Source organism: Jatropha curcas, chromosome 8 (assembly GCF_041381405.1).
Source record: "Jatropha curcas cultivar XTBG-Jc1 chromosome 8, XTBG_Jcur_1.0, whole genome shotgun sequence".
NCBI lineage: Eukaryota > Viridiplantae > Streptophyta > Magnoliopsida > Malpighiales > Euphorbiaceae > Jatropha > Jatropha curcas.
In genome coordinates, this window is record NC_143158.1 from 18,792,956 (window position 1) to 18,806,160 (window position 13,205).

General features: G+C 37.9%; 1 protein-coding gene across 6 annotated transcripts in view; it reads left to right on the forward strand.

Moving 5' to 3' along the window:
* Positions 1-10,059: 10,059 nt before the first annotated feature.
* The window catches only part of LOC149494289 (uncharacterized), a 47,058-nt gene continuing 43,912 nt past the window's right edge, over positions 10,060-13,205 (forward strand). For 5 of the 6 annotated variants that reach the window (XR_016321986.1, XM_089724624.1, XM_089724620.1 and 2 more), the window contains exons 1-5: positions 10,060-10,209; positions 10,295-10,376; positions 10,459-10,546; positions 10,628-10,780; positions 12,225-12,356. Coding sequence is in view for 5 of the 6 variants with exons in the window: in XM_089724624.1 (XP_089580750.1) it covers positions 10,120-10,209; positions 10,295-10,376; positions 10,459-10,546; positions 10,628-10,780; positions 12,225-12,356 (545 nt within the window). In the remaining variant the exon portion in view is untranslated. The remainder of the gene's footprint in view (positions 10,210-10,294; positions 10,377-10,458; positions 10,547-10,627; positions 10,781-12,224; positions 12,357-13,205) is intronic. The other variant, XM_089724622.1, reaches the window with a different exon arrangement.

Below are 13,205 nucleotides of genomic sequence, written 5' to 3' on the forward strand. Positions count from 1 at the left end.
AAAGCATATAAGAAGAAACTTTGACTCGCTCTATTTACCACCAAGGGAAAGTCCATCTGACATCCTTAGTAGTGAGACAATGAAAGATAATAGTCCAGTCCTTGACGGCATCGCTGGTCAAGCGACGGTGGCATTGGACATAGATTCTCAATCGGTAATCAAACATTAGATGATCCGATAGGTATCCATCACTTAAAGCTTCTCATAAGCCCACAATTGCAAATTCATTCAAAAAAAAGAGAAAAAGAAAACAAAAAAGAAAAAGCTCGTTAAGTTAAAAACCCACAAGGGCGGTTTAAGCAAAAGTTAAAGCATTACAAAAAAAGAAAGAAACGCATTTCCCTGTAGTATAAGCGGGCTCCACATCAAACCAAGCACCAAGTTAGGGTCTCGAGCGCGCTTTCCTATCCAATTCAACGTCTCGGTAAAGATAAGTGGAAATGGCTTGCGTCGCCTAGCCATCTGCTCAACTATGGGCACTAGCCGAAGGCTGCTGTAACTGTCAATGTTGCTAAGTAATAAGTATTGGCTCAAGATGTAAAAGCAGACAAGTGGACCCCAATACAGACTAGCATGGTCCATCTTTAGTGCATGGTCTATAAGAGGACGTACGGGCACGACATCAACTCCGAAGTCATAAGAAGGAATCTCGTAAGCTAAGAAACCAAACATTGGTAGAATCATCGAAGCAGGATCAACGTCAAGCCAGGGCACCATCAGAATCTCTTCAGTCACGGGGATCCTCCTGGAAATGATGCTAGACTCTTCAAATTGGATAAATCTCAAAGCATTATGACAGAATAAGTTATCTAATTGGTCGAAATGGTTGATCAACCATTATAAAAATCCAAGTTGGACCCGAATGTTCCGGTTGTAACCTAACCCGTTAAGTTTGAAGGGAGAAAGTGCATCCCAATCCTCCCAGGTGATACTACGAAACAGTGCTTCAAACATCACTGCCAAAGCCCTATCCATGAAGAAATGAAGAAGAAACAGAGTGTTTTGGGATAGTTCCTCAATTAGAGTTACGTGTGGTAATGAGAAATGAGCTTTTGAAGTGAGTGTGTACTGTAGAAACTTTTATAGCAGAGGTGAAGGACGGAGACAGTTATAGTGGCGCACGCCACTACGTGTGGCGTCAGGTACACAGTAGTGGTGCATGCCACTTAAGGGCAGACAACTGAAAAATTTCACGCTTTGTTATATCCCGATTCACAAACTCAAAAGTAGTTCAAGCATCATTTATAACGTAAGAACACACGATGTAAACTCAGAAACATGTGAAGAAATTGGCACTTGCCTTGATATAAATAAGAAATATATGTATTTCTTTATAAAAAGTACTATCCCCGAAATCGGGCATGCCTACACTATAAAAAGAAGAAGAAGCAGTGAAGAAAGGCAGCCGTCTCAAGACACATATAAGGTCGCCTCCTCGGAATCATCACTTTCAGACTCTTCAACCATGATTGGTCTGCATCTAACTCCACGGCTAGCTCTCCTGCCTCACTCTAATTCTTACCCCTGACCATTAGAGGCGTCATGCTAGCTCTCTACATACATTGAATCTCATTAATACTGCATACCATGCATACACGACATGCTCATTGCATTCTATTTTTTTCTATTTTGTTCTTTTTTTTAATTCTTACATATATGTGCTCATCTGAGAGCCTCACCACGGCTAGCTTAAGCCACACAGCTTCATACAGCTGGCACACCTCGCTGTAGTCAGCAATAGATACTTGCAGAATAAGACAGGGGCAATCAATAAGACAGTGAAGTAACAAAAATATAGGCATCACTGGAAAGGAGAATAGAGTCTCACATGGGTGCAGCCTGGCGGAGTCATCCAGTAGGGACTCACCTTGTGAGTCCCCATTATGTGTTGTGCAGTCCGCCCGGTGCGCTCAAAGACAGAAGAGAATGAGGCACCACGGGCATGCTCTGACTTGCTAACAACGACAGCCTTGTCTAGAGCCTCATAATCAGAGCCTCTCATGACAAGCTTCCTATGCTGCTGCCGCTGCCATAATGAAGCATTGATAATAAGCAAACAAAACAGTATATTGGGACAAAGCCAAGAGCAAAATAAAGGTTATGAAACTCACCCGGGTTGGGGCAACACCCTAGTCTGTATCCAATTACTCCACCACTACAAATGGGTCAAACTCAATAGGAGGAACATGTATTGACAGCTGGGTTTACACAAAGATGGCGTAAGCACCAGGGATAAAAGTAGCCAGATGATCAGTGGTCGCCAAGCCCTAGCGTGTTGTAGCAACGTCCTGCTCCAACTTGATCGACCTGGTAGACAACATGTAGTATGAGACATCATGTGGCACCCTCCTCTAGTCCGAGCCAACCTCCCACCGTACATCCTCTCACCGAGGTACTACAAGTCATGAAACAGCCCAGGCAAGAGCAGCCTCCTCTACTGATATGCTACAGTCGCCTGGACACAGTCGGGAAACTCATGGATCTATCCCCACAGATACTTCACAATCTGCAAAGTCGCAATAAAAGAAAGATAAGTAGTGAAAAAAAAAAAGAAACAATTATAGAGATGACAACTTACTCTATCCTAGGCCAAGCCGTTCGGCATCTGCCTGGACACTGAGATGTTCAAGGTAGTATGGCATATCTCTTATTAAACCTTCAAGCCCAACCTCGGGCAAGAGTCGTCTCATTTGTGACAGCATCAAAGCCAAAGAGTGTAGGCATGGGGAGAACCCAGTGCTCACAAGCCCAATATCTGTGCCAGAATTAAAGTAGTAGTCAATCATGAAAAAGGAAAAAGAAGGGAAAACATTATAACAAGAGAAAAGTGTTTATTACCGTACCTCAATCACACGCTTGTAATTGATCTTCAAGTGCACACCCCGGACACAAAAATTCATCCCATAGTAGAGGTATGATAAGGCAGCAGCTCCCCACTTATGCTGCTTAGTTGCATCTAAGTCCTGTAGTGGAGGTAGAAGTGCCAAATCTGCGTCATTCCCATGGTTAGTGAAGAGTGTGGTAGATAGCGATGGAACAAAAAAGTCGAGCCATGACGTCCACATCCATTGCCTCTATCTACTGTAGAGGCATCTCCTTATATTGTAAGATGATGCTCTCATACCGCACCCTCTTCTCAGTAATCGTAGGCTCTATGCCGATAGCGGCCCTGAGGCTCGCCCGCAAACTTATCCGGTCTAAGGTCCGAAATTGATCATTAAAGACGACAGGCTGTCCTCCGAACGGCAAGCTGGTGATAACAGCAAAATCTACCAGCATGATGGTCATCTCACTGAACGGAAGATGGAAAATATGTGTGGTGTTCATCCACAGCTCCATCAGGGCTAGTATGCTCGAAGGCGAGCACCGTCCTTACGTCCAGGGGTACTATATCCATAAAGCGTCCGAAGCCAACCTCCCGGACGCGATCTTGAACCCATACAGGCAGCTAGTCAAACCACTCGTCGGCCACATAGGCATTTTTGCCATATTTCCCTCACTTCACACTCTTCTGCAAAGTAAATCATTGTAATTATACTGACGAATAAGTGCAAAGCATGAATTTATGTGTAATTATTCAAGGTATTCGAAGAAAAATGATAAAAATCAAATAAATCAGCACTCAATGTGGCACACTATTTAAGTGGTGTGCGTCACACCTTCTATGGCACACGCCACGAATGCAGCCCTAGCCAAACAGCATTTGTTGTGGGGCACACCACAAGCCTATGGCGCATGCCACAGCAGCGCAGGCAGATGCAAAAACACCTAAACCAGTAAATTCCTATCTAGTTTTTGATTTATAACCTATTATTTGCATGTTTCTAGTGTTCCTAGTGCAGGACAAGCAAAAAGGAGGGTTCTGAATTACCTTAGACGTGCCCCAACAAAGGTGAGTAGGCAAATCCAGCCATAGGCTGATGGAATTCCCAGCGTCGGGTATAAACTCCCGTAGCTTCATGCTGTGACTGTTTGGCCAGTTCACGGGATTGATCACTGCACCTCCAGGTAGCCAATTAGCAACATTCTCGGTAGCCATAGCAAACAGTGGTGAAAGAGGGAATCAGAGAGTTTTAAAAAGCTCTTTAAAAGTGACAACTAAATGTCACTTTCACCTATTTATAAAGCTTAATAGGCTTATGGGCCCAACTTAAGCCCTTGGGCCCAAAATGGACTGAAGACCCATTTGTGGCGACCAACTCTCGTGTTTAGCCAACAACCCATCAATGACTCGCCACCTAAGTAGGGGCATCACCGTTAGTCACAGGTAAGTTTCTGGACCAAAAGGTAAAATTTTCCTTATTCGTGCCACAACACGTTTTATAATGAAATCACACAAATTCACACAAACTCACACATTCTTATGCAAACTCATGTATTCTTACATAAACTCACACATTTTTGTGAGCACACTTTTCTGGGCATAATCACAAAATTTTACTTCTAACCATAACCAGCTGAAGAGCCTTTGTTTCTGCTAGCAAAATTATTTTACAAGTCTGCCAAAAGTAGCACATTTCAGACAAAGCCGTCTCAGGTGGCGCACTCAAGTCGTTCAAAAAAGGCACACGTCCAAAGTGACAACCGCCTAAAGTGGCGCATTTCAGATCAAGCCGTTCCAAATGCCGCACCCAAAGTCATCCCAAGTGGCACCAAAAGTCATCCCAGTTGGTGCACCCATTGTTCGGAGCGTCGAAACTGGCATCTTCTTTCAGTTCAAGCCATCCTAAGTGGCGCGCCTAAAGCCGTCCCAAGTGGCGCACCAAAGTCATCCCAGGTGGCACACCCACTGTTCGGAGCATCAAAACTAGCGTCTTCTTTTAGTCCAAACCATTTAAAGAATGCACCTGTCCAAAGTAACAACTGCCCAAAGTGGTTCATTTCAGATAAAGTCATCCCATGTTGCACACCCACTGTTCGGAGTGTCAAAACTGGCATCTTCTTTCAGTTCAAGTCGTTCAAAGAAAGTGACAACCGCCCAAAATGACACATTTCATATCAAGTCATCCCAGGTGGCACACCCACTGTCTGGAGCGTCGAAACGAGCATTTTCCCTTCTGACACCCGTCTAAAGTGATGCATTCAATAATGCTGCCAAATGGCGCAGTTAGCCGCAGAAGACGTCAACCACCATAACTCAATTCGCTTGCCAAACAGCACCAAAATGGCAATCTACATCAACAAAGCTGCCAAAATGGCACACTTCCTACATCCAAGCCATTCAAAGAATGCAAACTGGTCCAAAGGACGCTCGCCCTATCTCAACCAAACACGTCAATTCAATAATTATCAGGTAAGTATTCCTTACTTGTGTGTCTACTTTACACATTGACGATATCTTGCCTAAAAAGCAAAATATCATCAAAGTTGGGGAAAACTGTAAACGCTTAATTTTTGCCTCTAAGTGGCTCAGTGATGAAACCTTTTTTAATGTAAAATTGAATTGGAAATTTTTATCGCTTTGATTCATAGACCAATGGTCTGTGGTTAAGATAATGGAGTTATTTGACCATTTTACTTTTTTAAATTTCCAGGCGTTTGGTAGTGGAACCGGGCCCAGGAAGAGCTTCGGGTCTGCCTGGCATGCTTTTTAGTGCACTATCTTGTTTGTGTGCCACCCGGTCAGACTCGGTAAAAATGGGTCAGTTCCAATTTCGGGCCCCACCAGTAGCACTTGCCACCTAAGCCCTAAAAATTAGGGCAACATTCTCTCATTTGCCTATAAATAGGCCTTGGGATTTGTGCAAAGGGAGGAATTTTTGATTAACTAAGGGAAACTCTACTATTTGAAAACTTAACCTTAATCAATGTAAAACTTGTGTTTTTACTTTGATTCTAGGTTTCATTCAATCATCTTTGGTAAAAACTCCCTGATTGTTGATCAGGAAAACCCACAAATAGTCACATTAAATCTAAAACTTGGTTTTGTTTAAAGAACAAAGCTTTTGGGTGTTCTTTGATTCATTTTCCCGAAATTTTCGTCTTTTTCTTTTTATTTTGGTGTGAAAACACCTTTTCTATATTGGTTGGGAGAGAAATTTGTGAACAACCAAAAGGCTTCTAACTATGTCAAAAGTGGCGCACAGCACTAGGTAAGGGGCGCACGCCCCTACGTATGGCACACGCCATTTATCCTACAGTCAAAATGCCTAGAATCATGTTCTATATCTTCTTATCAGAGTAAGCTCCTAGCGCCGCACGTAATGGCACACGTCACTTCTCTAGTGGCGCATAGACATTCATTTCAGAAGCCTAGGAACATGAAACTAATGAAATAAAGACCTAAAACTTGGTTCTGTGACACCCTGATCTGGGTAAGATTCGAGGGCCACTACGTGTGGCGCATGCCACTTCCCTTATGGTGCACTGACATTCATTTCAGAAGTCCAAAACTCCAAAAATTCAATAAAATTATCCCAAGTCGGCATTCCATTGTTCAAGCACTGGACTTTATTATTCTGATCGCGATTTTGACCTATAATGGATTAAACAAACATAAACTAACAAGAAATGGATAGTGACAAGTGTATTTATTCATCAACTATGATGAACATCAAGGCTTTGAAACCAATTCTTATTGAAACTCTTAATTTATTGCTTTTAATTTATTGTTCTTTACTTTTATGCACTTTTAATATTTCGTCCTTTAAATTTATGCACTTTTATTTATTGCTTTCTGATTATTATTTGACTAACCTATTAACTATTAGCTTAGGAACATAAACATGCACCATATTATCATTAATTGAATGAATGTATGTTTTATGATTCTGTGAATATTTTTTTTATTTCTATGCTTGTTCATGGATGACTATTTATTGCTTTCATTGTGTTAAGCTTCATGTAAAGTGTCCATAATGGATTCCTATTAATTATTTGCTTTAATAGTTAATTGGGTTTGAAATATTTTAAGGGGATTAATAGGTAGAATATACATTTAGGAGATGGGTTGTAATTATTTTCTCCTTTCCCCATCTTTGGATGATCATTTTGTGCTTTTGCATGTAATTATGTGCCTATTTGACATGGTTTCTAAATTGCATTAACATTTATTTTACATCTCAATTATAATTAACTCTATTATTAATCATTGTGAATTAATGGACAATAAGGAGGTGGTTTTAACCGGACGGTTCGGGTGCCTAACACCTTCCTGATACCATATCTAATTCTCTTACCCAACACTAGTTTAAAACCGAATTGGTCAATTCCAAAGAATCGATTAATTCGAGAATTTTTCCTAAATAGCTTGGCAACTCCAAAATAAAACTCTTACCAAAGTAAGAGACTTTTAATCCGAGGATCAATGAATGAGTCTAATAAAGAAAACCAATTTTCCAAAATAAAATGAACCAAGCTCGTCCTATTTTTCCCTAGTGCAAATTATAGCATCCTCAGTGGCTATCCGTGAATTTTAAACGTATGTGTTCTAAACCCATTTAAATACTCTTTTAAGTACCCGTAGTCGAGCCCGTTTAAATTTTACTACCTGTATCTATTTAAAACTCGTTTAAAGTACCTTTTTTAAACAGGTAGAATGACAGCGAATCTTAAACTATTCAAATTCGAATTTATTTAGAATATATTTTTTACTAATAATGGATAGGGTACTGGCAGGTACCCACTACTGAACTTGTTTAATATAGCGGTTAATAGGTAGTGGGTATCCAAATATCTATACACATACCCTACCTGTAGTAATTTGACTACCCATATCTGTTCCAAACCCTTTTATAACCATCCATATCCTCTTTAAACGAATCAGAGCGAAGTGGACATCCCTTAAGATGTAAAACAATGTATTAATTATTAGATTAGTTTTCAATTAATTCATGTACTTAGAATTTGATATTTAGACAAATATTAATATTAATGGTACTACAAATTTTTAGAATTAATTTTATTTTTTTGGAATTTTTATGCGTTGATTTCAATTAAATAATGATTTCATCAAATAAAAGAATTGAAAAAAGTTTTGAAATGGTCAAAGAACCGAAGAATATAATCTGCCATTATTGTGGCCGAACCACTAGGCTTCGTGAACCGCAAGCAATGGGTCGTGCATCGATTTTAAATTTATTTAAAACTGCCTCCTTATTCAAGCTCTGGCAATTGTCGCAGGTTCTAGCTAGTGGTGGTTGCTGGTTTTTGGTTTTAAATTAATAATAATAATAATAATAATAATAATAATAATAATAACAATAATAATGTTTATTTATTTAAACCTATAATTTTCCGATGAGACAGTCGTCGTTCGGTCAAGGATGAGAAGCTTAAGTTCTTCTGACCATATTGTGACTGTTCTGGGAGCGTATGATGGCACTGTCGCTAGTCATTGCAAACCTTTCACTGTCGGCAGCAGTAAGGTCTTAATAAAGAAAAAAAAGATGATTTTGAGGGAAAATTATTATTTCGTCCCTGAGGTTTTACATAATTATTTAAGTAGTCCTTGACATTTATACATATATTTATAACGTCCCTGAGGTTTGCCAACGTCATATTAATTGGTCTTTCCGTAAAAAAAATACACTTTTTCCGTTAATTTTGAGAAGAAAAGACGAAAATATCCTTTGGAAAAATAATTATTTCGTCCCTGAGGTTTGCCATAATTATTAAGTAGTCCCCTACATTTATACAAATATTTATAACGTCCCTGAGGTTTACTTTTGTCATATTAATTGGTCCTTTCATAAAAAAATACACTTTTTCTGTTAATTTTGAGTAAAAAGACGAAATTATCCTTTATAAGTTTTCATTGACATTATTCTTAATCATTTTTCTCTAAAATACCTGAAACTCATATTTTCACCATCTTCCTCAACCCAACGTGGTCTTCACTGCCACCACCGTGTCAATGAAAACTATCATCTCCATAACCATATCACCACCAAAACTAAAACCCAACATCCAAACTCAATCAAACCACCATCACCCTTCATCCATTTATCTCTCTCTCCTTGATTAGAGGATTTAGGTTAGTTTGGTCATTCTATTAAAAATTAATAGTAAAAAGTGTGTTTTTTTGGACAAAAGGACCAAGTAATATAACGAAAGTAACCTCAGGGACGTTATAAATATTTGTATAAATGATAGGGACTACTTAAATAATTATGGCAAACCTTAGCGACGAAATAATTATTTTCCCTTTTAGTTTTGTTGGTGATCTGGTTATGGAGATGATACTTGATAGAGATACGGTGGTGGCAATGAAAACCGCGTTGGGTTGAGGAAGATGGTGAAAATTTGAGTTTCAGGTATTTTAAAGGAAAGAGATTGAGAATAATGTCAATGAAAACTTATAAAGGATAATTTCATCTTTTCCACTCAAAATTAACAGAAAAAGTGTATTTTTTTTATGGAAGGACCAATTAATATGAGAAAGTAAACCTCAGGGACGTTATAAATATTTGTATAAATGTAGGGGACTACTTAATAATTATGGCAAACCTCAAGGACGAAATAATTATTTTTCCAAAGGATAATTTCATCTTTTCTTCTCAAAATTAATGGGAAAAGTGTATTTTTTTTGACGGAAGGACCAATTAATATGATGGTGGCAAACCTCAGGGACGTTATAAATATATGTATAAATGTCGAAGACTACTTAAATAATTATGTAAAACCTCAGGGACAAAATTTTCCCCGATTTTGAAGAAGATGACACATTTACTTTTGGTCCCTCATTGTTTTTAAGTTTTTAATTGGGCTTCAAAATCTTTTAATTGGTTCAATTAGGTTCTGAAATTAATTTTGATTAGATATATAAAAATTACTATAATTCTATCAAAGTCAATCAAAATCTATAAAAAAACTTTTACCAATCCTATAAAAACTATATATAGAATTCTAATGAAACGTGGAGAAATCATAGGAAATTTTTTAATACTTTAAACTCAAATTCTTTTAAAATATTACAGAATCCTAGTCCAATACATCCTTTAAACGTCCAATAAAATTGAGTTGGTTAATTAGGTTGATTCCTAGGCATTATTTGATTTGATTTATTTTTCATTTTTGGTTTGTAAGAATCGCTTTGGTTTATTTTCGATTTGAACCCACCCACGGCATACGCACCTTTTAAGAACGAGTGGCCAAAGTAATCTGGGGATTTAACAAAACATGGCTTCGATTAGTTCTTCTGCTCCACCTCTTCACCTCTCTTCCCTTTCCGTGGTCACTTTCACTGCCAACCGAAGACACACTCTCCCAGTAAGAATCATTGTTCATTAATATTTTCTCTTTTTCCTTTTTTGCTTTTCCTTGCTACTCAAACAGCAACGTTGATGTCCTTCAGGTTCTTAGCTCAGTTAGGAATAGGAAGAATCTAATAGGAGTTGTCTGCTGTAGTAACGGCGGAATATCAGAATATGGGCAAGGTGCACCTCTCTCCCTCTGTGTTTGCCTTTTGACTGGTAATATACATTCTTATAATTCCCTTCTTGTAGTCTTGAATTACAGGTGCATTTGATCCTGATCTTCGATCAGTGCTTGAACTCGCCACTGAGCCGGAGTTGTATGAGCTTGAGAGAATCCTTTTTGGTCCCAGGTTTTGATTTCAAACTCAAATTCGAGATTTGATTTTGTCTTCCATGTACATTTTCCAAACTTTTCATTTTTATACGTTCAGTTACTTCAGTCCCTTGCTAAAATCCGTAACAAAGAGGAGAGTAGACATTGATTATGCTGTAATCGAAGAAGACCTAGAAGAGCGGGAAGCTTTTATTGCAGCTCTCGAATCCCGGTTCTTATTCCTTGCCGCAGATGCCAGGTCTACATTGAGGTACTTGAACTTGATTTTTTTATGGCTATTAGCTGAGGACTTCGTGATTTTCCAATGACCATGTGCTATCACTAATTTTGTAATTTTTGCCAACTTCTTTGATTCTACTAGACATTCACCGTATGACAATTAAATGAACACAGGAATAGTCCATGTATATAAAAATGGGTATATCTCCTATAATCTGTAGCCTAATTGAATTTTTATGGCTATTAACGGAGGGCCTCAATATTTTCCAATGTTCATGAATCTAGGTGCACACCCAAGTCAGGTTGAGCTCTGATTTGATCTACTATGTGAAATTGATTTAAGAACTTGTACCTCAAAAGTTGAACTTGATCGAGATATATTCTTCATACTCGAAACTCACCATTAAAAACTCAACCCAAGTTTTTGGTTGATCTGGAATTCAAGCTTGAACCAACTTGAGTGAGCTTCACATTTTGCTCAAACTTGAGGTTTGTCTTTTCATCAGGGTAAGTTGAAACATGACAAGTAATTATTTGAATATTATACATTATTCATATATACAACAACACAACTAAGTCTTATTCCCAGCTGGTTGGTTAGCTACATGGATTTGATTCTTCCAAGTTGCTCGTTTAGCGTTAGTTTTTTAGAAAGACCAAGTATATCTATATCTTTCTCAATCACTTCCTCCCATGTCATCTTGGGTTTTCCTCTCCTTTCCTAGTCTCATCTACTTTAAGATGCTTTATTTCCCTAATGAGGACTACGAGCAGTCTATGGCATGTGGTTTGACCACCTTAATATTCTTTCTCTCATTTTATCCTTGACGGATGCCATTCCCACCTTCTCACAAATATATTCATTTTGAATTTTGTCCAATCTCATGTGACCATAGAGACACTCATCCTATCTTTGTGATTTTCCTTTAATGCCCAACACTCACCTTCAATTCTTGTCCTTAATGTAGCTAGTTTTTTAAGATCTCCACATCTCCTTTCTCTTGCCTTTGCCAACTTGTAGATGTCTCTCTCATTTCGTACCCAATTTAGATCATAAATCTTCTTTAGGGACTTTCCTCATATGCTTCTCCAATTTGAAACTTAGGTAGTTGTATATAGCAATCCCTTTTAGCTTTGATTCCCGTTGCACTTCCTCATTCCAACACCACCTCTTCTTTAAAGGTGGTGCATTACCTTTTAACTCAAATACTACGACCATTGCTACCTCCTTTATTTTAGTGGCCATCTCTTATATCAAATATTATAAAAACATTAAAATATTCATTTAGGATCTCAAGTTGCTCTATTTAATTTTCAGTTTGACTTGATTACAACTAGTTGAATTTGAATATCTTATGACTTGGGTTCAAAGAATTAATTAGTAGCTTAAGTTTGTCATATTCCCTATTTGAACTGATGATCAGAGTTGAATGTATTACATCTTGACTAATATCTGTCATTCCTTGTCGTGGTAGGGGTTGGAGGCCATCATATAGAAATGTCTTGCTTGCTGTTAGGAAAAAGTTAAACATTTCTTGTTCAAGGAAATTGTCCACTGAAGACCTAGAGGCTGAGATTTTCCTTCATCTAGTTCAAGATTATTCAAGGTACCTTTCACTAGTCCTTGCTAGTCATTTTACTGAATTCTTGCATGAGAAATGTTGAAATGGATCTGAATTTCATTGTATCTAATTGCATTCGAGGGAGACGGAGTGAACTCCATAAAAAGTTTGAAGTTGATTATCAAAAAATTAATGCAAAGTGAAACAGTTGGAAATGAAATGAAAATTAGAAGTAATTGATAACACTCATATTTGCATAAAATACAACTTCATGTTCATGATTTAATAATGGCCACCCATCCCTTATTGTCTGAATCATAGTGGATTTTGCTTCTGATTATTTGGGTTTGGGTGAAATGTTGTGATTGCAAGTCCACATTTGTCTCAAGAGCATATTGGTTTTGTGATGCTGATTTGTATAGTGTTGTTTGGGGTGTCCCATGTTTATAGTTAAAAGAAAAATTGTAAAATGGCATATGTTTCAAATGCTCTCCTTACTGACACTAGAAAAGGAAGGCATAAATAGAATCATCCATACTAGCCAATGTTGATTTTTTGTTTTCTTCCAAAAAAAAAAAAAAAAAAAAAGAATAAAAAATCCCTCTTGTTTGATCAGAGGTATTGGTTGCTAAAAGTTGAATAGGGAAGAAGTGGTCTCAATTGTTCAAACTACCGAGCACCATATCAAAAGAATTCTTCTCTTTGTTGAAGAAATTCTCAAAATTTCCACATTTGGCCTACCATTGTTTCCAAGAAGCCTATCAAGGTGGATGGAAGAAGCTTATCAATGTGAATTGTTTTCAAGGCTCGATTTAAAGTTGTTTGTGAAAAAGATTTTGAAAATTTGTAACAAGATTATTAAATGTTCTCAATTTCAAAAATATTGGAAATTGT